General features: G+C 38.6%; 1 protein-coding gene across 1 annotated transcript; it reads right to left on the reverse strand.

The window, feature by feature from the left end:
* Window positions 1-6: 6 nt before the first annotated feature.
* Window positions 7-24737, reverse strand: smad3b (SMAD family member 3b). The gene is made up of 9 exons (XM_060877941.1): window positions 24404-24737; window positions 11232-11425; window positions 10930-11064; window positions 7370-7441; window positions 7232-7282; window positions 5508-5720; window positions 5247-5384; window positions 4945-5089; window positions 7-3631 (listed from the first exon to the last, which is right to left on the reverse strand). Exons 1-9 carry the CDS (start codon window positions 24604-24606, stop codon window positions 3508-3510), a joined length of 1275 nt encoding a protein of 424 aa, XP_060733924.1. The 5' UTR covers window positions 24607-24737; the 3' UTR covers window positions 7-3507.

Here is a 24737-nt window from a genome sequence, read left to right on the forward strand (position 1 = left end):
CATAAATTCAGTTTAAAATACACATTTTATTACAAATCTTTTGAATAACAAAATTAAGCAATATAATAGCTAAACAGTTAATGTAAGGAAAATCTATGCAGGAACAGTAGTGGAGAAAAAAAATGCATTTAAAGCAAACGGAAACGAAGCAACATCTGAAAAATATATAGGGGTAATTATTAAGCATTGAAACCATAAGACAGAAACAAGAGATTTACATTTGCATCACATAATGAGCTTATGTATGGATAAGAACATGATACTACAAAGCGGTATTTCAATTTGAAAAAAAAAATCGACAAGAATCATGACCCTAAACGGACACTGCTGACACTACAGGTCCAGCAGCGTCCTCAGCACTGGATGCACAGTTTAGGGCTCGGTAAGAGAAGATCAAACCACAGGGATCAACAATTCTGTAAATGCAGTTCCTTATGACTTCATTGATGACACAGGCTCATTTTCCATAAGTCAGCTGTAAGAGCTTTGAGAGGAATCGAGTGAGCAATATTTCAACATGTGATTGCCTAAGCTATCAGCAGGAGGCAGCCAGGGTCTGCAGTGTACCTGCTCTCAAACCAAGCACAACTGCTGAGCTTTACTGGTGACCCAAGAATTGCAAGACAATGCAATTAATCAAAAAGGACCAAGTCAGTGTAATTATATAATCATAACCTTATAACTACATACAAGGAAATACACCGTAGGACCTGGCTCAAAAAAACAATTTCAACCTCTGTGTAAAAAAAAGTGAGCACCCACCAGGAGCTGCCAGCAGTGTTCTCCTCACACTAACATTCGTTCCAAAAATATCTTTGTAGTCTTCAATATACAACAGATCGCCCATTTTCTTTGACACAATAATAACTGGCAGTGACACAAAATTGACTATATATAAATGTGTGCATGAAGCAGTTTTCTTTCACATGGCCAGATGGTCCTGAGTTTGAATTTGCTGTTTGTTTTCTGCCATACAGACTGGTATATGGTGAGTGAATTAACTCCACGAATAACTGCAGTGCACCCATAGGATGTGAAGGCCTATGTATAGTTGTATAGTGAGTATAAAAGTGTTGTTTTGGGTTTTTTTTCCATCTGCATGTTTCTCTTGGGCTAGTTTTATCTGCTATGTGAGTGAACAATCCTGCAGGTAAGATTGGGACTCTCTCATATCTACGTATATACACAAGTGCAAGGATAAAAGCAGTAACGGACGATGATCTTGGGTCGGCACACCCACAGGCTGCCTGGGTTTAAAATTCAAGGTTGAGAAATTTGAAAACAAACAAAAAAAACCCTTCCATCAACGATCTATTTATATCATACTGTTTTTCCTGGTTCTCTGATATTACATATACTGCCTTGAATAGCTGTAGCTGTTGCATGCAATGTTTCTTGATTCATCAGGCTTTCAGTCACTAAAGACTTTAGTAAAGCTTAGGCTGCAGAAAAAAAAGGAGCAGATCAAAAGAAATAAAAAATAAATGTCATGTGACTGGGTCTGTGCCACCCTCATTGCCATTCTTATAAGGCTCTGCCATAATATACTGTAAGGGGCAACAAAAATACACCACTGCACTCAGGATGCAGAAAGAAAAAATTACACTCAAGATCTCCTTCCCCCCCCCATTTTTTTTTTGGAAACAATGAATACAGTCACGTCGAATTAAATGCTTTGTTGCCACTGATAAAGTAAGAAAAACAAGTGCTTCATATGGTAATGGTTGTGCTACACTGGACTAAGTACCATAAAAAATGCACCATTTTCAGTATTTATGATACAAATCATCATAACCAAAAGTTGTCCGAATGAACACAGTTAATGATATTCACTCCTCTGAGCCACGTGTAAATTTTTCCAGGTAAACTGCACTGCAACTTGCTATGAAGAACGACTGAGAAAGCTGTAGCTTATCACTCAAATGCAGTCTATCAGTCCTGGGTGTATAACTTTATTTACTTTGAGCTTAATTTTGTATTGATGAAGATCAGAAACTGGCCCCCAGGTGGTCCAGCGGAAAGGATCCTTCGATCTCATTGCCGCGGCCCAGGGTCGATTTCTGGGCAGGGCACAAACCCAGACACTGAAGAGTTAAATCTCTAGTGCCGTTCCTGAGCCTGGATAAATCTGGGAGGGTTGTCAGAACCCTGTGCCAAATCTAATGTGGACCAAAGTGGCAACCCTGAACAGGGAGAAGCCGAAGGGGAAAAAAATAAATAAATGAAAATCAGAAACTGTTCACATGCTCTGAACATGAACAAAGTGGAACACAGGATCTATGCCTAAGCATGTGCCGACTATTTTGTGGATGCAATACAACAGTGGATCGTTTTAAACATGATTTACCACACAAGACTCAACTGCAGCTGCAAGACATCTGCCTCTCTAGAGAATATTTGAGAAGCTTCATACCAAATAACAAACATGATGCTGGGCACTACAAACACAATTTGTTGTTTCCCAGCTAGCACAGCAGTAAATTGTAAATGTAAAATCTTTTTCAGGTAAAATTTGGGGTAGGGGGGGTTTGAGTCTTACACTGATTTATACCTGCTGGAAATTGTTCCTGGAACCAGTGACAAAAAATTTAGTAGCATCTGAATTACATGGTACCACCTAAATACAGCTCCAAGTCACAACATAAATCTTATGTGTATGTATATGTACACGCATATATATATATATATATATATATATATATATATATATATATATATATAGATATAGATATAGATATTGTGTATATATCTCAGACATTGCATGTTGTATCAAGATGCATTTTGTCTCATCTTGAAAAGAGATGTCTAGATTTCTAACCAAAGAAAAAAAGAACATTAACCAGGTTAACAGCAGTGAACCATCCTATAAACTGTGCTGAACTGCTCAGTGCATGTTTAATCAATGTGGCATGTGAGCACCAGCACACCATAAGAGCAGTATCCAGCTACTGTTCACTTTCAAACAGCCGACAGCTAGGCTTAAACTCTCACGCACCTAAACGTGTGCACAGCAAACTGCTGGGCCTGAGAGAAATTCACTTTCTAAATTACAGTGTTGCAGCTTTTCATGTACTGCAAGCTTTATGTATGTGATGAATGATAAAAATCTACTTCATCAGTTATTTATCCATATCCACCTTCAATGAATATAAAGTGTTTAAACTCTGTAAGTTCATGTTTTAAGCCAGGCTTAAAATAAAAAAAATAAAATAAAATAAAATAAAATAAAAAGAAGCCAAAATATATATATCTTTCTTTGTATGGCCAAAACAAATCTACATATCATGCACAGCTATACAAGCCATGCTGTAAAGATATCAATAATAAAAAGTGCTCAAAACTCTGTGTGTGGAAATGACTGGACCGGCAAGCAGTGGAGTGACACTATAAGGAAACACTTGAGATCATGTCTGTCTGTCTGTCTCTGCCCAGCCTTCTCGTGTTTTCTCATTCAGTATGCAGGTGGTTGGTTGTTTCCTGGTTGCAAATCCAGTGGTGATGTGCCTCCTATGACACGCTGGAGCAGCGGATGCTAGGTGAGCCCATTTGAGTGAGCACCTTGTCTAGCCATTGCAGGGGGCCGTTTAAGTGTAGTTCTATCCAACAGGGGGTGCTGGTTACAGTTTGGCGCCTACAGATAAAAGGAATCAGAATGAGCAATAACAAGCTTTTTATAGTTGTGCAAAATGTTTGATTAAATTAAGGAATAACACAATCTGGAAGTGAATTATTTCTACAATAACAGCACTGACTGAAGCCTGTACAACAGTGATTTGCCAACAATTACAACAGCCACTCACTTGTCTGTTCTGCGCTCTCGCTCTCTCTCTCTCTCGATGTTAACAAGACAAAATAAAAACGCATCTTGTCATATTGAAAAGAAACTGAAAAAAACTGAAAAAATCATTGAAAAAAAATCTGAAGACTGTCCTGTGTTGTACTTGGCAACCTTTTAAAATGCATGGACTTGATGACTGTTACAAAGCACCGACACCTGAGACTCCTTCCATAAATGGTACATAAATGTGTGCTAACAGAAACCTTCACAACAATAATGATTATGTTTTTTTCTTTGTTAAACAAACTCTAAATCTATTTGTTTACCATAGTGGAGGGTTATGTGGAGTCCCTGTGTAAGCAAATTTTTTATTGAAAAACAGCAATAAACAAGCCCTTGACAGGAACTTAAGGCAAATTCTGCAAGGTCATGTTCAAACTGTTTGTGACTAACAACTACCAGCTTTCTCTCTATCTTAGCCTGAATCTCTGTTAATATCTCCTATGCTCTCACACCCACATACTGCATTCCTCCCCTGTAAGTCAAGACTCTCCTGATGCCTCATTCCCTTAATATACTTAGAAGTTCCATCAGTGAACCACAATAGCAATTTAAATTATACCAAATGTAACAAACTTGACTCTTCATCCACATCACTGGTCCACATAAACAGTCCACTTTCCCATTAACAAGCCACAAATGTGTAAAGGAGCTTCAAACTCCGCTGGTTACATGGTGAGAGATAAAGAGATTAAGACGAAGTGTGTGGTAAAGTTGAGGATACTGTAATCAAAGTCTATGAGTACTGATTGTGTTATATGTGAAAAGAGAGCGCGAGAGAGCTAGAGAGGGAGAGAGAGAGATGAACATGATTCTTAATGATGAATGGTTTCAATTAAAAGCTCAGTGCTAATCTCCGGCAAAGACCACACGCATTTTGTGAGTCACACCTTACACAATCCCCTCAGCTATAACCTCAGTGACCTCAGCTGGGATGCATTCACAAGAGATTCTTACAAGTTTCTCCTTGTTGTTGGGATCTCTGCTGACCATCAGTAGCAAACAAGGGCAAAACCTACAGCCATTATAACCCGATTTTAGACTCCCTTGCAGCTGACAGTCTTTAATGCCTGTGTTGGTGTGCATGTGTGTGTGTGTGTGTTTACCTGTATTCTGCTCCCCAGCCTTTGACAAAGCTCATGCGGATTGTGCACATGCGGGTCAACTGGTACACAGCCTCAAATCCCTGATTTACAGACTGAGCCAACAGAGCCGCAAATTCCTGGTTATTGAAGATCTTTAGATTACAGCCTGAAAGGAAAAAGGTAAACACATACACACACACACACACACACACACGTCTGAGCATGCATGAATGATTCATCAAGGGCATGCACTCAAAAGTGTACGCCATCAATCACAGCTTGCAGACACAAGGCATGCTGTGTGTGTTGTGTGCTTGACTCACCTGGAGGAATCTTACACACGGTGGCAGGGTGCCAGCCATAGCGCTGGTTGCAATTAGGACTTTGGACAAAGATGGCACTGTCACTCAGACACTCTGCAAACACTTCACCGCCTATGTAGTACAGCCGCACTCCCCGACCTTAGCGGAAGAGAGAAGAGAGGATAACCAAGTAAATAAGTATGTAAAAGAGGTTACATCTCACTTTAGCTTAGATTACATTAAACAATTCCAGAGCGGATGACAAATGGACAGGTGTCGTACCAATATGTCTGCGTGTGAGTTCCACAGCAGTGTTACGGTTCACATTGGACAGCAAACCCAAACAGAATCTCTCAGCGTTGGACGGATCCGTGAACCCATCCACAGTGAGAGAGGGCTGTGAGGCATGGAATATCTCCCCTACCCGCTGGTTTAGCTCGTAGTATGAGATGGAGCACCAGAACGCTGACTCACAATACGTTACCGGTTGCAGGTCTAAAACACATGTGTACATCAACACAAAATGAAAATAAGAAGAAAAAGAAAAAGAAAACAACAAAAAACACAAATGTACACCCAAGGATATACTTTAAAGTGAATATTTACACACAATGCAATATACTGTAGGTTCTATGAGCAGTGATGTGTAAAGAAATTGGGACAATGGCTCACTACAGAGGTTGAATAATGCAATGACAGGATATCATCTAATTACCTTGGGCTGTCTCACAACACAGAAGGGATAGAAACAAACACTTCTTTCATATGAGGTTTTCACTTAGAGCAAAGAAGCAAAGCCTTGTAGAGTATGACCTCATGAGCACTGACCTCTATGAGCTCTTTAACCACCCACACAACATGCGACATGCACTAATACTGCCTTATGCAAACCCTTGGCTCACAGTGTTCCACTTTTCTAGAAACCATCCTGTTCTGATGTCATCTTAAACAAGTAGCAAAAAACTGAGCAGCAAAACAAACATTCTTCTTAGTTACCACGCCATGTTCAAATAAACTGACAGCACAAATGATAGGTCAACTATGACCCAGAAACACTTACTATGAGCTGTGGCTTCCAACCCAGAGGTCAGCTCTGGCTGTGTTCGAGTACACGTTACACTGTTGTGCATCTGCAGATTGTTACACCAGCTAAATGCAAGTTCCAGTGTAAGTCAGGGTGTAAAGTCCAAAAGTATACACTGAGAGAAGCTGGTTCAAACCTAACAACGTGTAGAATTTGGGTTGTACCACAGATAGCTAGGCACATCCTGACTAGATAATACATCAAAATCCTATACTTTCCAGCCAATACGATTAGGCCCTTTTATTTACTGTGTTTTTATTTTTATTAGATTATTATTTGTCACATTATATGTGATAAAATGGAGTCTAATGGAGTGCTACTTAGGGCATTGGTCAGTCTGATTTGTGCTTGTGTATAAACTGGCATCACAAAGTTTTTAAAGTCAGCCTGAGCTAATAAGGATATTTTCTGTCCAGCTTGTTCTCTTACTTATTGCCAAAGTTTTGTGTAATCCTATGCTGTTCCAGGATTAGGCTTTAAACAAGGGTTATCCAATTGTAATAATAAAAAACATTACTGAAACCGCTAGAACATCAGCCTGCCATCAGCTTTCTAATACACCTCAAAGGGAATCACTGGATTGAGTCAGTTGTTGTTCAGTAACAGTGGCAAGCCCTAAGCAATGCAGACGCACAATTCTGTCCTCACTAATCATAAACGACCTGGCACGCACCGCGGTTGTGGAGAGAACAGATTACACTAGTTTTCTGTGGGTGGAAAGAAAGAAACTTTCTCTACAGGGATGTCAAGCCTGCATTTTTTTTAAAAGACTTCACCATATTAGAATTAGACGAATCTTTACTTCTTTAATGCCTTACCCAATTTAGGGTTTTTAGACAATGTATGGTGGTGTGTGTGTGTGTGTGTGTGTGTTTGTGTGTGTGTGGGGTGAAGATAAGAAGGAACTGCACACGATTCTTACCAGGGTTGCTACTTGCAGGGGAAACAGGGTTAGGTGACAAGTTTGGTGAACCTGCAACAGAAACATGCTAAAATGAGTGATATAATACAATAATAAACCTATTCTCATCGGAATGACATATAGAGGAAAACCTCTGACCTGTGTCCATGCTGCGATTCTGCTGATCATTGCTTTCACCGTCTTCACTGAGATACCCTGGAGGGGGCGTTTCTGAAATAAAGGCAAACCGAATGCATGCTTAAAACCATTATACACATCTAACAACAAATGTCTTCACTATAATAAACCATTATAAAATCATGAAAAATGTAAATAATTATTTGGTTCAATAAACAAAATACGCATGCTCATGATGCAACTGATCTGCTTCTCACTAGGTCTGGGAAAACAATGTTATTATGGTCCTGGGTATTTGTTTTTCACAAACAGAGGATTTCACAGAATTGACATATGAAATGGGATTTGTTTTTCTCAGGCTTTCACACATTGTGAAATTTGAGGAAAGTGCTTTTGTGAACTGGACTGATTTCTCAGATGAAAGCGCACAGTGCTCTCTACCTGAGCTCAAAACTGTTACTTTGTGCAGTCATGTAGGACCGAATGCACAAATGCAATACTTGTTTAAATCTGTTATTTCTATCAGGTTTTAGACAGCAGGCATTTCAGAAATTCGGTATATAGTGGGTATCTTACTAGCACTGATTAGGATTGTACAATACCAATATATAGTTCCTCTTTACACGTGAAACATGGGACTTTAATGCAACTGCTGGTTTTCCCACAGTCAAAATTCCATTTCAGCTTAGTCACTGTACGAAGATTCTGTCGTTCTTTGAACATCTGTCAATCACAGGCAACAGACCAGTGTCCAGCACACATTTCTGCAATGTACAATTATAATCTTAATAATAATCTTAATTATTCAAGAATTAAACACTTTAGTGATTACAGTAAATTCTTGCAAAAATAAAAATATATGAAATCAGCTGGCAATTTTTGATTTTTTGATTTTCAGTTTTCTTTGCTTTCTCCTTTTATTTTTCTCCATTGAAGCTCGTCTTTTTCAACTGCTGCTCCTGCTGTATCACAGGGCAGTGTAACATACTCACAAGAAAGCGCTATCTGCCCTCTACTACATACATGAGCTCTTAAACACCTATAGTTAATGACGGTCACTCCAAGTAAAAGGGGATAGAAAGTATTAGGGCTGCACGATTTAGGGAAAATGTCATATTGCGATTATTGAGGTCAATATTGCGATTGCGATAGCGATATAATAAGCAAATGGTATCATGAGTCAACTTGCTTGGTTCTCAAGGAAAATGCACACACAGATTACTGATAATGCTGAAATTTGTATTTCTCAACTCAAATTAGCAACAACAACAAACAAATGCAAAACGTTTTCAAATTAAAATATTTTTACAAAATAACATCTTTGCATTACTGCAAACAAACTTGTTATTGTCTCAATAGTACAGCTAAATATAATAAATAGAACAAAGTAATTTCTATGTTCATGAAAATAAGATATTTTGAACATTCTATCCAAACAGGGATATTTTACCTGGACGTAACATTTTTGTATAAACGTTCAAAAAGGAATTTGGATATAAATGTGTGGTTCAAACCACTAAAACTGTTGTTGGTCATTTACAAAAACAAAAACAAAGCAACAAACTGGTACTTCCAAATCCTCTTTCTAAAAAGCTCTACTTATCACTTGAAAGGTTCTTTGCCAAAAAAACAAGCATATCCACCTTGTCTGGTTTCAGACAGGAGCGATGATTCAAAACATTACCACTAGTGCTAAAAGCTCTCTCTGCAGAGCTTGTTGCTTGTATGCACAGATATTTCTGTGAAGAGCTTTCATATGGCACAACACTCTGAAACACATCTGTAATTGTGTGTGTGTTTTTTTTTTTTGTCTTACAGATTGTTCAGTTGTTTCTTTACTAATCTGGGCTTTTACCTTCATGCATTCATAATAGTTTTCTCTGTGCTGTTTCAGGTGCTGATATAAGTTTGTCGTGTTGCCATGTGATGTAGCAACTTTATTTTTACAAATTCTACACAGAACCTCTCTCTGCTCGGTGTCGGATATCATATAGCCAAAATATCGCCGTATAACAGAGGTAGCATTTTGTTCTGGCCACCAGTTCAGTGTCCGTCTGCTCAGCATCCATCTTCACCCGTTCCGCGCTGCACACCGGAAAAAGTCACGACATGACCATATGCGCCACACGTGCCACTGCCTAAACTGAAACTCACTGGTCTTTTTTTTATAAGGCCATCATTAAAAATATTTTGGCTTGCAGTAACAGTAAAATAAAAATAAATAAATAAATAAATAAATTTAAAAAATGGTCGGTAGGTAGGTGTATATATTTTTTTTCCAAAATTTCAATGTAAAAAAAAAAGTACAATTTTGGTGATGGTGATTACGTAGGTATGACTTTAAACAAATTAGCATATTGTGACGTCACTGACTGGGTCTTCAACCCGTGCCTTCGGGCGCATCATTGCAAACCTCATTTTGATGCTTATTTTAGATGTATCATGGTGCCCGAACCCGTCAATATTATTTTATTGCTTTTGTATTAGTTGTTTGAAGAGTAAAAAAAAAAGGTCGGTCTTAACGCAAACTTACAAGCGGCAAGTTGGTCAGACTTAAAGCAAAAAAAATAAAAATTGAGTCGGTCCTAAATTTACAGGGTCGGTCAGGTTACGGCAAACAAGAATATTTTTAAGGATGGCGTTAGCGGATAGCAGTGTAGTATATGAAATAGGCAAACAGCTTTCAGAGAGAATGGGTTGTCATGTCCACACATGCATTTATTTATTATTTATTTATTTCATATAATCGCTGCATTTTGCGTCATATAATCGCACAGGCTTGATATCGCGATGGCGATATGATTAATCGTGCAGCACTAGAAAGTATGCTATTCCTCCCTGCCAGATAACATGGATGACTGTGGCAGTCTCTTGATGAAAGACATATGGGAGCCCACAGAGTCTTGTTTTTAATCTAATTCAAAGAGATATTAAACTAAACAATTACTTGCATCCCTATTAAAGATGGGTAATGAAGAAAAAGGATATAAAAAGTATTTTTGTTGATAATTAACTTAATCTCCCACTTAAAAATGAAGACAAATAATAATAGTATAATAATCTCACTGACATGTTTTAGCAAATGGTGTTTATTAATCTTCATAACTCACACTTGAATGACTTCTTTACACACATCAATGAATTCTAATTCATTTTTTTAACTTTTTAGGCAATATTAACAAATGAAGCCCTGTATATATATTTGCTGGGCACAAGACAATTGGGCCCTCTGGTAAATTGCATGCCACTGTATTTAATGCTGTTGTTAATTTTTAATATTATTTACAGCACCTTCTCCTGACTAAGACATACAGCTACCATACAAAGTGTTCTGCTGTACTGATCGGTAATTCTACAAGCTAATATTAGGCTACCAGCCACTGACAATTTTGTTTACACGTAACCTAGCAACCCGAGCATCATCTAATTTCAGTTCATCGTATTAAGCAGATATATAAGCAGAATACTCAAATGTCATTGAAGACTGATTTGAGACAAGAGTACGTAAAGTGTATATGAGGAGACACAACCTAGAGTGCATGTCTGTGTGATTGAGAGTTTTGTCCCCACTGTGTACTCACCGGGTATGTAGTTGATCAGAGGCTCTATGCCTGCAGGAAAGTTGGTGTTCTCAGGGATAGAATGGCTGTAGTCGTCCAGCGGCGGAAACTCTGCAGGGATATCAGTGTGTCGGGGAACCAGCACTGGAGGAAGGACTGCACACACACAGACACACAGACACACACAAAATCATCAAGGACAGATCAATGCAAGACTAATTATAGTGTTCTGTGCAATTTGATAATGATAATTAAATGTGAAGCTTCAGAGAATAACTAATGTGCAGCACTTTGACATACACACAGTTCCGCTGGGAGCTCACCTGGCGTCTCCACACGCTGGTAATGGTAGGGGTTAACGCACACCTCATCCTTCTTCATGTGAAAGGCGAACTCGCACTGGTCTATAGCACGCAGCTCATGGTGTGACTGCAGGTCAGGCCAGCGCCATAGTCGGCAGTAGATTACATGAGGGAGACCTTTTCTGTGAGATACCTGCAGACGCCCATCCAGAGACCTAAGAGAGATGAACTCAGCTTTACTCCATACCCATACTGGTGTTATAGTTTTGAGCAATAATTAGCCTCGCACACAGCCAAAACAGTAGTTTTAAAATCTAAATAAAAATTGCACCGTATGCAATTTACCCCAAAACAAAGACAGGCTAGTTAAAGTTAGGAGCACGAATAAAGAGGAATTTATGAAGGCATGACTGTGGCCATGGTCTCTAACCTCACCTAATAATGTCTTAGATGGAGTGCATAGTGTTTGCACTGTAGAAATTCTTTGTCTAACATTTTGGTTAAGAGCTGTGGTAATGTTGCCTCGCAAAGCATTCAAAACATGTTCAAGTCTGGATGTGTCTTTATTTCCATGCGCTTTACAACAAACTGACTGAAAGTTGCATTGCACGGAATTTTGTGAAGATTTCCACATCCTTCCTGTCCATAATCTATGCAAGTTCATTATCTGTATGGTAACAATAGCTACTGACAGACATACAGAGTTACAGATCATATCTGTAATTCAGTAGGTAGCAAGATACAGGAACGGGTAGTGCACACTAATAAACCTGCTTAAACGTCTACATCAAATTAAATGAAATTCAGAGCACCCTATTTAACCTACTATTAGGCAAATCTAAATTTAAAACAGTCTAGGCAGATAATCCGCTTGTGTTCCGAGGTGCTGGACCAATGACTCGTCCACCCCGTATGATGACAGACACAAAAAAATACCTTTTTAAAAATACCTGAATGAACAGGGATTCGATTTTGTTTTAAATGGCTCTTTTGTGAGTCAGTGGTGAGGCACCGTTAAAGCTGAAGCTCACTGCATCAAAGGGTCAGATGTTATTTATGACAGCTGGGGTGTTAAATGCCACAAGATACGTGCTCTTATGTTGTCTTTTGTCTGAAGCTCTGTTCTAAAACATGCTGAACACAAGGATATAAACCTAAGAAACATCACATGGAGAAACGTTAGGAGAGATGAGGGGTAAAAAAAATTTAATCCACTGTAAGCAGTCCTTCATATTGTTTCCAAAGTGATTCTGAACCTTATTTGCTGTGTGAAGCTTACCGCATCTCCCTGACAGCTTGTCACCTCTTTCTTGCAAGCTGCTTTGCACATGAAGCTATGATTTCCTCAGCATGGATGTTTTTAGGGTTTTCTTAACACGTTGCTTTTTTGTTTCACTTTCGTGATTTATTGTGAGAAGCTTGCATTGTGAATGATTCAGCAGTGAGTATCAAATAAAAGTCTTTCCAACTAATGTATCCTCCACCAAAGTCCAGTGTCAAACAAAAAACAAAAAGAAATGGAACCCGACTGAACGATTCAATCAATTTTCAGTTCACGCTGCCTGTGACTCCTTCCTTCACTTCATATTAGGCTGAACTGGAAATTTAAACACAGAGTTTGAGCAGAAACTGACAAGGCTATGCTATACAGAACAGCCAAATAACAGCCTTTAAAAAGCTCCTGGAAATTTACAGACTTGCCTATTTGAGTATTTGACAAAACAGGCTTTATAAATTTTGACTTGTCAATTGTTGCATATTTCAGCTGGGAAAATGAGCAGAATGCCCAGCTCTATATAGCTCCTACTGCCAAATAAATAACAGGGCAAATTTCTGTGGGTGACACACCCTCGCCAGGGATAACGTCAGGTCAGCCAATGATGCGGACAATGTGAAAAAAAGCCTCTGATACCACAGCCTTTAACACCACTCACCAAAGCTAATAGATGAAATTTATTTATGATAAATTAAAATCTTCTCAATATCAAATAACAGTAAATCCGAGACATGGCGTCTGACTTCTTACTTCTTAATATAATGTTATCCGGTGGCAGAAGCAGCGAACGTGTCAAATACAAAATATACAATCATTTCATGATAATTTCTGCTTTTAATGATTTTGTGTCTTTTTCTATTTCCTGACGTGAACATACTCAAAGCTGAAGAGCAGAAGGCTTTATCTCACCCTTCTTTCAGTTAGACGAATTGAGTGGAACAAACAGCTGCTCGCTAAAAGGTCACTTAGTGTGAGAGTGGAGTGCTGCTAGTTTGTCACCAACGACAGGCCCTACAAAAGAGCTCAATTATCTTAATGCATTTCTCACTACAGATCAGGATTTTCTCACTTCTCAAGGGCCTCGGGGATAAGGGGTGTGTATGTGCGTGTGTGAGAAAAGAAGTGGGTGAGTGAGGAGAGTGAGTGAGTGCGTGTGAGAGTGTGTGTGTGTGTGTGTGTGTGTGTGTGTGTGTGTGTGTGTGTGTGTGTGTTGGATGGGCATATCAAAACTCCCCCACACCCAAAATTCAGAGACTTTCATAATCCAAAGGTTGCCAAACATAAAGAGAGTTAAAAACCAGAAAAGCATAGACCATACAGGTTTCTCAATATCAACAAAACTTTTATCGTCCCTTTTTCTGCACAAAAATCATATCAACATGGGTTTTTGGGAACAATGTGCCTGCCAAAGAACAAATTTGTGTGGGCATGATAACACTCCTGGAAAAGTGTCAGGCTTTTGTTCTAGCAACTTCAAGCCCCATGGGCCACGACACAAGGTACCACATTACTGTGTAATAACTGAGCCACTTCAGAGCTTATTTGGACAAACTTCCACATTTGCTCGTAGTAAATAAGGACAGTTATTTGAATACTGAACCTGTTTCTCACTTTCTCATTTTCAGCACAACATTCAGATATAATAAAAGCCATTAAATCTTACAGTGAAGTTACTGCAGTGAATTTTGTAAGGAATAACGCGCAACAGTCCGTGCAATCCTACAAAAATAATACACCCCCGGGGGATGGGGGTGGGGGTTCCTTCCTGTGCGTTAGAGCACTTACAACCAAAACGCCTTGCATAAATGTTAAATAAACATTTCATAACAAAAAATAAAGCAAGTGCACAAGAACACCAACCTACAAAAAGCAGTTAATAGGACAGTTCATAAGACAAGAACTGCAGAAGCCAATAAAAAACTTTAAAACTCAAACTGCATTGCTCTTGGCCCATCTATGTATTTTAAGGCACACAATTCATTCACCATGAAAAGGAACACAAAGAGCTGTTGACTAGCCCATCTACGAGAATGTGGACTGAAAGAGAAGGCCAGCGGCCTCTATTGTGTAAGACAAAGGCCAAGTCTCAGGTCTTCGAGTCACTCAGCAGTCTACAATTCATTTTCTGTTCTGAGTGGGGCAGGTTCAGTAACCCCCAGCCTGCCCCGCCACACAGCATACCCCCACTCAGCTCAAAGTCAAAACCAAGAGCATCAACCCTGCCTCCTTGTCTACCAACTCACAGCTTCACCTACAGCTCTGACCTGATGAAACTGTTTAAGTGCTACACAAAAGCACCTATTTTTAAACAAATACGTTTAATGAAGTAAAGCCTACCAACTGCATGTGTCACTTTTTCAGACAAGTCACTGTTGGGACCAACAGCAAGCCTAAGTAGATACATACATAAATAGCTGGATGCTGTGGTTAATAAGGGCAGAACTGAAAGCTAGTAGAGAAAAAAAATTGGGAAGTGTATGTTTGACCGGTAACCTCACTGCTCTCCGCAGCCAATGAAGTTTCTATCCACAGCTATCCAAGTCACACTTCTTCATCTGTGCTGTGGTGCTCAAATTCACTAACCACTGACCATGCATGCTTCTGTCGTCCAAAAGAGTTGAAGAGCTGCTGGAAATTTAAATAAGGCATCAAGAGGAAAAACAGTGCCTAAGAGGCGCCCGGAGGATGCCTGACCTCAGTAAACTCAGAGCAGCCGGTCATTTCCTGGTCTTTCACAGCCACCTTACAGCAAGTAGCCATTCTTCTCTCTCTGACTTGCACATACACAGCCTGAGATTCTGCCATGCTGCATGTCTGTTGTTGCAGATGCACTACTGTTCATGGGTTGTACCCTCTTTCTCCCCCTCCCTAAACCCCAGCTCACAGGCTAAACCACGAAGCAAACAGTGACCCACGCCCTCCCCAGGGCCCACATTCCTGGCCTCTGAGCAACCATGCCACACAGCACGCAAACACAAAGTTTGGTGGAGTGTAAAACTGTGTGTGTGTGTGTTGCTGAGTTAAATGTACACCCACTTTAGTATCAAAAGCCGCCTACATTCTTGAAGAGATTCATACTTGCTTTTCAAATACGTGCTGAAAAAAACTTACTTTGAAATATTAAATAAAGCAATCATTTTAAACTGCTGAGTAGGAATATAAAAGGCTACTGTGCTGTTATTGGTTTACAATTTAAAACCTTATTTTAAACAGTCTTCAGCCACAACCTGAAGTTGAACTTGGCTATTTTGCTTCCAGTAGTTTCTGGGTCAGCTTTGTTATGAGTTTAGCTACATCCAAATGCATTTTATAAGTGATAGCTTTGGTCTTGGATTGCTTTGCTGGGGACAAAAAAAAATTCAAATATTAAACTATTAGTTGAGTTTTGAAAAGTGCCGGTGATTTTCCTGCTTGTATCCCTTTGGAGATAATCACCATGGATTCAAAAACTACATCACAACAACACTAAGTTTCTAAAGTAAACACCCACATTCACATAGCACACACACGTGTCTGGAGAAAGAGCATGATGATGTCTGGGGCACTTACTGAGCAGTTAATAAGCATCAAGAGCAGTTTGTAAGCAAGCAACTGTTGCGTTCCACTAGATGCAGAGCTTACATTAGCAGGATGTGTGGTCAAAACCGTTCCAAAGCTTTAATATTACATTTTCAAAGAGAAGAAAAACAGTCATAAAAAATTAAACATATATAACCCTGCAAATAAGGCTGCTTTTATAAATTGTGTATATAGTAACAGGATAACTGTTGTGATGTCCATCAGTTCCTATACAACCTATATAAATCTTAATTTGGAGTATACATGTTTCTTTGATGCATTATATAATTACTTCTCCGTCCAAGACGTGACTATTTTATCTCTTAAGACTTGAGAATTTTAATTGAGAATTGAGAATTGACACAATGATTCAACGTTGTTTATCAGGCCGACTTCACTGAACAATAATTCACTAAGTGACATGGAAACATACTTATGTTTATTTGCAGGGTTTCAGTTGGCAGCATTCCTTGCCTTGTTAACAGGTGGTAGTAGTAATAATAATAATGATTAAAAAATCTAAAAGTATTTTTGCGATTTAAGCTACAGCTGGCTTGGTTTTAGCATTTATTCTTCTGTTTCCATGTACATGAAATGACATGCGTACATGACACATTACGCATGTTTGACCGGCCCACCTTCTTTTCCCCATCGAAGCCACAGGCGATAGTCAATCAGCGGTAATTAGTTGACATGTTAGGACAATGGCATGATGGCATGTTGCATACTGATGTCTAGATCTCACACTTCAGAAAGCTTTGGTTGTACAGTTTTCTCTGTTCTAACATGTGAATCCAGTTCCACCAACTGCATTTCTAATACCTTATAGGTCCTACATAACAGCCCAACTAATTAAATACAACATTTGTTGCCAACTAATTTTATTGTCCAATTTAGCACTTTCTGTTGCAGCCATATAGACAAGAACACAAGAAGTCAGCACGCTTCTCTCACACTCACATAAATATGTGACTTTAGGCACCAAGATGTCTCAGTGAGCTCAATTTAATAACGCAGCATGAGTCATTATTGGGGATTCCCAGTAAGCTTTCTCTACCTACTTTCTCACCCTTTCTTTAGCCTAAACAGTCTGCCTGCCCCCCCCCACACACACACACACACACACACGCACAATAAGAAGCTTATCTGAGTGCTAAGATATGCTTCAATTTCAATGAAATTATATAAAATACAAATTCCAATCTAAATGTATTATACTACAGAATTTGGGAAACTGTTATTCTAGATTGAAGCAATTCCTTCTCTTGTTTGTTGTGATTGTATTTGTGTGACTGTGGTGTTTTTGTATTGAATCTCCACCCATGCATCATTTTATGACTGTAATATAACCCCGTAATACCATTCTTTGTTAAGACAAAGCTGAAGAGTAGGTTTCTAAAGAGATTGAACCGAATGGCCTTTATGTGCCATCCGGTCCAATAAATCCTACTTAGATTCATGACGCTTGTACATGGTTATAAAACAAGTCTGATCATAAATCACATGCGTCGTTAAATCGTGCAGTACAGAGTTATGAAACAAGCAGGTGGAGCACCAGTTTGTTTACCACGCTGATAAACACAACTCCCTGCCAACTGGAAAAAAAAAACACAGATAATGGTTCTAGTGAAAATGGAGTATCAACAAACGATGAACAACTGCACAGTGTTATACAGATTATGTGTAGAAATGTACTAATACAGTAATGAAATACATGTACTGCTGTATTCTCTGTCTGTTTCTGAACCACATTACTATATTCAATAATACTATATTAATATATACAATAGGCATTGCCACAAAGCAGCTTGACAAAAATATATGATGACTAAAAGAACATTTTCCTACATTCCATCATCATCAGCTCAATCAGAACCTTCATGAAAATATATAAAATGCATTCATATGACCCATTTAGTGCATCTTAGGAGATGAGCCAAGGTAAAACATGGCAAGGCTCTTGTAATGATCTGAGATCTAGACCTGGTGTAATTTTAGAGTGGAAATGATTACGGTTCAGTACAACAAACAGAATGAAATTGCTTAAACCTGGACTGCAGCAACTAACCAACAAAACCAGTCAAATGTTTAGGATAAATAACTTTGACCAAATAGCCCAGATTTTTGTGTCAGGCTGTTCATTCATATGTTTTTTATGGCCTAACATCTGATATTAGTCTAAACAGATCAGGCCCTATAGTAGGGCTGGGCGATAAAACGATAACGATATGTATCGCGATAGACACATGATCGATATCAATAAAAAATGTGTTTGATAAAACGTTTGATATTTTTTATTCTTCGTCGGAAGAAAATAGAGGTTGCGAAGCAAGTTTGGTTCCATTAACAAAGGCACTCACTCTCAGGTAACCTAGCAACGTAGGGAGTGACACGCTAACAGCCAATCATGTAACAGTATCATGTTTGGTTGCGCCATATCGTTGTCTCATGCTTGTCTGCTGGATTCCTCTTCAGTAACTGGCGACTGATAAGCAGAAAATATGCCGCAGCGAGCGAGGAAATTGTAAATAAAAGAGGAAATGTCCGCTACTTTTTCATATTCTGCAGGTTTTATATTTCAAACAATGTTACTGTACTGTATTAGGTTTGTTTTTTATATTACAGATGTATCTCAGTCAGGGGGGCACGGTGGCTTAGTGTTTAGCACGTTCGCCTCACACCTCCAGGGTTGGGGGTTCGATTCCTGCCTCCGCCTTGTGTGTGTGGAGTTTGCATGTTCTCCCCGTGCCTCGGGGGTTTCCTCCGGGTACTCCGGTTTCCTCCCCCGGTACAAAGACATGCATGGTAGGTTGATTGGCATCTCTGGAAAAATTGTCTGTAGTGTGTGACTGCGTGAGTGAATGAGTGTGTGTGCACTGCGATGGGTTGGCACTCCGTCCAGGGTGTATCCTGCCTTGATGCCCGATGACGCCTGAGATAGGCACAGGCTCCCTGTGACCCGAGGTAGTTCGGATAAGCGGTAGAAGATGAATGAATGAATGAATGTATGTATCTCAGTCTACCTCAGTTTTATTTATTTTAAAACACTTTATTCAGGCCATCCTTAAAAATATTTTGGTTTGCAGTAACAGTAAAAAAAAAAAAAAAAAAAGGCGGGGTCGCTAGGTAGGTCTATTTATTTTTTTTTCAAGTTTCAATGTAAAAAAAAAAAGTACAATTTTGGTGACGGTGATTACGTAGGTATGAATTTAAACAAATTAGCATATCGTCACTGACTGGGTCTTCAACCTGTGCCTTCGGGCGCATCATTGCAAGCCTCATTTTGATACAGGCTATATAGACCACAAACAAATTTGTTTGAACGGTGACCGCAAACATTTTGTTTACTGCAGCCGCAGCCATCATTACCAAGCGTGAACCATTGACTCTGACTATGAATGAGAGTATGAGACGAAGCGAACGCACAGGCCATAGTGTGACATCCGTTAACCAATAGTGTAAACATAGATGACGTCACGGGTTTTTATTTAAAAGAAAGAGCCTTCGTTTGTATGTAGGCCTAGGCAATTTATATATTTACAATACTTAATAATTAATATAAATATAAATAATTAATATTATTTTATTGCTTTTGTATTAGTTGTTTGAAGAGTAAAAAAAAAAAGTGGTCGGTCTTAACGCAAATTTACAACCGGCAAGTCGGTCAGACTTATAGCAAAAAAAAAAAATAAAAAAATGTATTTGAGTCAGTCCTAAATTGACAGGGTCGGTCGGGTTACGGCAAACAAGAATATTTTTAAGGATGGCCTCACCAGAAGGTGAACAGCTAGTAATCTTCCTAGCACTAAATTCTCAGGTTTCTCTATGTTTATATTTAACACTTTACACTATTTTATTACACTTTATTAAGCATTTCTTACATTTTCTTTCATTTTGCACCTTAAATGTTAAGAGATAATTATTAAGTGTTCATTGTGACTTTAGACTTATGTTTACATTATAATTATTTGAGTTTTCCTGGTTGTTGACATTTCTGTCTTAATAACTGAGGGGATTATGATCAGAGGAAGGTTAAGTTTAAAATAAAAATGTTTAAATGTGATATATTTTTCTCCTGGTCCTTATTTTAAATGGGTCATAAAAATATCAATAATTATTGATATCGACCGATATGAAACACTGATATCGTGATACAGTTTTCAGCCATATCGCCCAGCCCTACTCTACAGTGACCTGCATGTGCAAAGGAACAACGTGTGATGTAACGTGGAAGCGTGCTGTAGTAAGGAGGGATCATAATTCAGCTGCAAATACGTCTTTGCAGCTGTCCATGTTCAACCATGTCTTTTGAGATGTCTTCAAACAAAGTATTTGTTATATGTGCCTTCTAATTTTCAAGTCCATTACTATCCTACCATTAAAATAATGTGTTTTTCCTCCTAAACGCATTAATTTGGACTTGAATTGCCGTTAAAGTCAAATAGATTCTGTTCTGCCTGTTCAGACAGAGGTTAACAGATTTTCGTACCACATATGAAAGTGGCCCAGATCAGAACTGTAAATGTCAAATGCATCATTTTGTGTGGTTTTTTCCTGCTTTTCTGTTTACACTGTCATGCAAGCAACAAATCTGTGTCATATTTAAAGAAACGCTTTTGCCTGCTGTGTGAACGTAGCCTGAGAGACATTTGCTGGAAATGATGGAGCATGTAATGTGACAGTGAAACTACGCTTCTGGCCTCATATCATACATTTTCATGTGAGTAATGTTTAAAATTGCAATCATTCATTTTTGGGAATGTGAGAAACAGTGGAGTGTGATGTCCCTGATAATTTTCCCACTGTATTACAGTTAGTGACCTGATTTAATTAAGCTATAGCTATAATTATAGTAGTAGTAGTAGTAGTAGTAGTAGTAATAGTATTAAATAGCAATGCTGCAAAGAAATATCTGTAATTTCATATATTTAGTCTAGGTTTTTTAATAATTCAACTGATTGATTAACTGAAGAAAAAAAAAGAACTGAGTAATCAATTATGAATAAATCATTAGCGCTAGTGTGATTTACTCCTGTTTACCAAGGCAGATAATCTGTGCCTCTCAAACTAATAGCTTCTGACAGAAAACCCAGGTCAATCTGTACATAAATGCATGTGATTGTAGAGTATGAGTAACAAGCTTTAACTGGACACCAGTCCATGGGAGTGGAGGCAATCAAGATTTATATTCTGGTTCTAACTAAAAAAACAAAAATGATAGCCTCTATGATAATTTTTTGTTCTAACATGTCTGGCCCTCTTGTATGGTCAGAGATTCCTGTCCACAGGTCCAATATTTGCTCATTGTTTGCATTTATATTTCAGTATGAAACAGAACACTAATATCGCAAAAACATGAAATTTACAAACTTCAGTCTTTTTAATTGCGTTGCGAGATCATTCAACAATCTAAGAAGTAGTCAAAAATATACAGCTCAGTTATCCTATAAAGAAGCAATGTACATACATTCCCACCCAACAGTTCTGAAATGGCAAAGTCAATACAGCTTTCACTTCCTCATATTAACATTTCAACGTCTTTGACAACATAGAAGACAGAGAACAACCCAATTTTAGGTGAGTAAATAATTTGTGATGCTTTTCCAGGCTTGTATCAGAGCTTCTCCCATTAGTCCCTAGGTTTCTCCTTCCTGTCTGCTTTTCAATGCATGCTCGATTGGGTTAGAGCTGGTGACAGCCATGGTCAGTATAAACCCAAATATAAAGCATTATTCACATCACTGTCTGTACAAATACTTCCTTCTTCTTATATAAAGATTTGGTGTTTTGCCATCAAAGGTGCCACAATTTAGTTCACGTTCAACAGATTCAGACGTAAATATCAGAAAATAACATCTGAAATTCTGATCCATCATCTAATATTAGTCCTCTAATCTCAAACCTAAATGTCTTTTAAAAAAAAAAAAAAAAAAGATACCGGCTTTTCTGTCCAACACTTTTGAAGGGGACTGTAGCAGAGATGGACAAATCACTTGTCACAAGGCCTGAAACAAGAAGACTTATGTTCTGTCTACAGTTTTTTTTTAATTATTCACTTCAACAAAAGAAACAAACAATCTTACTGACTTCTACAAAACTTGGCATCTGGTATATATGTTTAAACGTACCACACTTCATGGTGCTGTGACAAACCTGCTGTAACCTGCTCACTGCTGTAACTTCTACGATGTGCTATACATGCAGGCAAAACTTCATGGTGATAATTTACTAGGCGAGCATTAACTAGCCCTCATGCTTTTGATGTTCAAGGAACAGGAACATGCAGATATAATACTGATGAAACTCTGTTAAATATAAAGTCTAGCAGAAAGTGTTCCTATAATTCTCCTGCTAGCACATATGGTCACCGCATGGTTTTAAACAAAGACACCTGCCAGAATAAGCTTTCATCCCAAAGCCAATATTTTTTGCTGACTTTTTGCTGAGTAAGCATGCCTGAATATATTCATAGTTGACTGGTTCATTAAAGCTCTGTTCATTTGATTCCATTTATTGACACATGACTGACAGCATGTTGGAGTTCCTGACTGATTTACAGAACAACCAGTTATTTGTTGAATTGTGTGCTTGTGTGTAATTTGTAAACCAAAGTTTATCAAGAGATCTGTTTTTCAGCTGTGGAGAATTTCTCACTGCCACTTTAATCCACGCTTGATGATTTTAACTATATCAGCGATGAGATACAGAGTTTCGTGGACGCCATCACCAGGCGTCATCTGAGTTTATAGTTGTATGTGCTTTTCACATTCTCTATCAGTCTGACATGGCACGAATTCCAGCACTGAACATCTCAGAGAAAAAGATCCCCAGAAAATGTTTGTCCTACAACCCAAAACTTCACATCTTTTCTTCAACTATTCAATGAATGAATGAATGAATGAATGAATGAATAAATGAATAAATAAATAAATAAATAAATAAATGGTCTACAAGAAGAAATAAAAACGCACCAATTAAAAATCTGTCCCAAATTCCAGCTGCTACTGAAGCGCCAGACCCATCCCATGGCCAGGACATACCGCATATAGGTTCTAGAAATCATTAGAACCTGATACACATATATTTTCAATACTTTGAGCCATATTGTGCAGTAGTGTAAAAGGTACTTGTATAAAACCCTAAAATAAAGCAGAAACTATTCAACACCTCCAGGAAGTTCACCAAGCCTCCACCAGTACATTGAACCAGAAATCATTCTCACGACACATTCCTTTTAAAAGTGCAGAACATAATAGCTGCAGGGATTTGAGGCAAACCATTTTGGATATTGTTAGCTAGCTAAGTTATTTGTCATTATACATGATTTGGCTTGTTTTAGTATTAGAGTTGCACATTCACACACTCGTCTAGTGTGAAGGGTCGGAACACAAAGCTCCTGTTCAAGTTAAACATGTTGCATAACAGCTGCCTGAGCTGAAAGTGCTGTGGGGGATGAGTTGATTAAAACCTTTCAGATAACCGAGCTAGCCATTTTCATTACCTAATGCCCTTAAAACACACACACAGAGAGAGAGAGAGAGAGAGAGAGAGAGAGAGAGAGAGAGAGAGAGAGAGACAGACAGAGTGACAGACAGAGTGACAGACAGAGTGACAGAGAGAGACAGACAGAGAGAGAGTGAGAGTGAGAGTGAGTGTGTGTGTGTGTGTGTGTGTGTGTGTGTGTGTGTGTGTGTGAGAGAGTGAGAGAGAGAGAGAGAGAGAGAGAGAGAGAGAGAGAGAGAGCTAATAGAAGTTAGACTTCTAGTCATGTAACAAAAAAAATCAGGCTAAAATAAGTCAGAGTCGTGTCCAATCTAACTAGAAACCAAATCAGCTGTTTATCTATTAACTTCAAACGACAGGCATTAAAGCATTAAAATTAACCAGGTTAGACAAACCATGCTAAAATTAGCCGACGCAGGCTTATCATCATCTTCTACTTTATAGCTTAACACGTACTGCTGCTTATACCACGTTTACTACGCAGTAAGATCAGTTATGAACAGTTCATTAAATATACACGTACAACACGGAGATGTTTTATAAACTCTGCTAGTGTTATTTACTTTGGAGAAAGGTCACAACTCACTAGCTAAGTAACCTGCCCACTTTGATATAAACCTTGTGAAACTTGAACATAATATCACTTTACACATTAACTACAGTGTACGTGTAATCGGTGGAAGTGTTGATAAACGGACATATAAGAGTATATAAGGGTATATAAGGGCTTATACAGGTCTATAAAGGTTACCATAGAAACAGGTACTATATTAGCTAGCTGGAGGACTTGCAACATTGCTAGGTTACAAGTTAGCAAAACAAAACTCGGCTCGTGCAGTCGTGGGTAAATAAATACCTCGGTATGGTTATACACTTGGTGTTTATATTCTGGGTAGTAATGGCCTTTTCCAGTTCGTCAAGTTGCCCCGTCTTCTTGAGCTTTTTCACGAGACTCTTCACCGCCTTTTCACACCATTTCTCTTCTTGTCCGTTCTGCTCTCCTTTTTTCCATCCAAGCAGCTTCTTCACAATCGGAGGTGTGAACGGCAGTATAGACATGTTCGTAATCCAGTGAGATTTCACCAAAATATCCGCCGAATATGAGTTAATGAAACTTTAGTTCCTGCAACAGACATTTAGCCGACGTCTACAAACACCAACTCTGTAGAGCACCGAGCACAGAACACAGT

The sequence above is a fragment of the Tachysurus vachellii genome, chromosome 9 (genome assembly GCF_030014155.1).
Source record: "Tachysurus vachellii isolate PV-2020 chromosome 9, HZAU_Pvac_v1, whole genome shotgun sequence".
NCBI classification, from domain to species: Eukaryota; Metazoa; Chordata; class Actinopteri; order Siluriformes; family Bagridae; genus Tachysurus; species Tachysurus vachellii.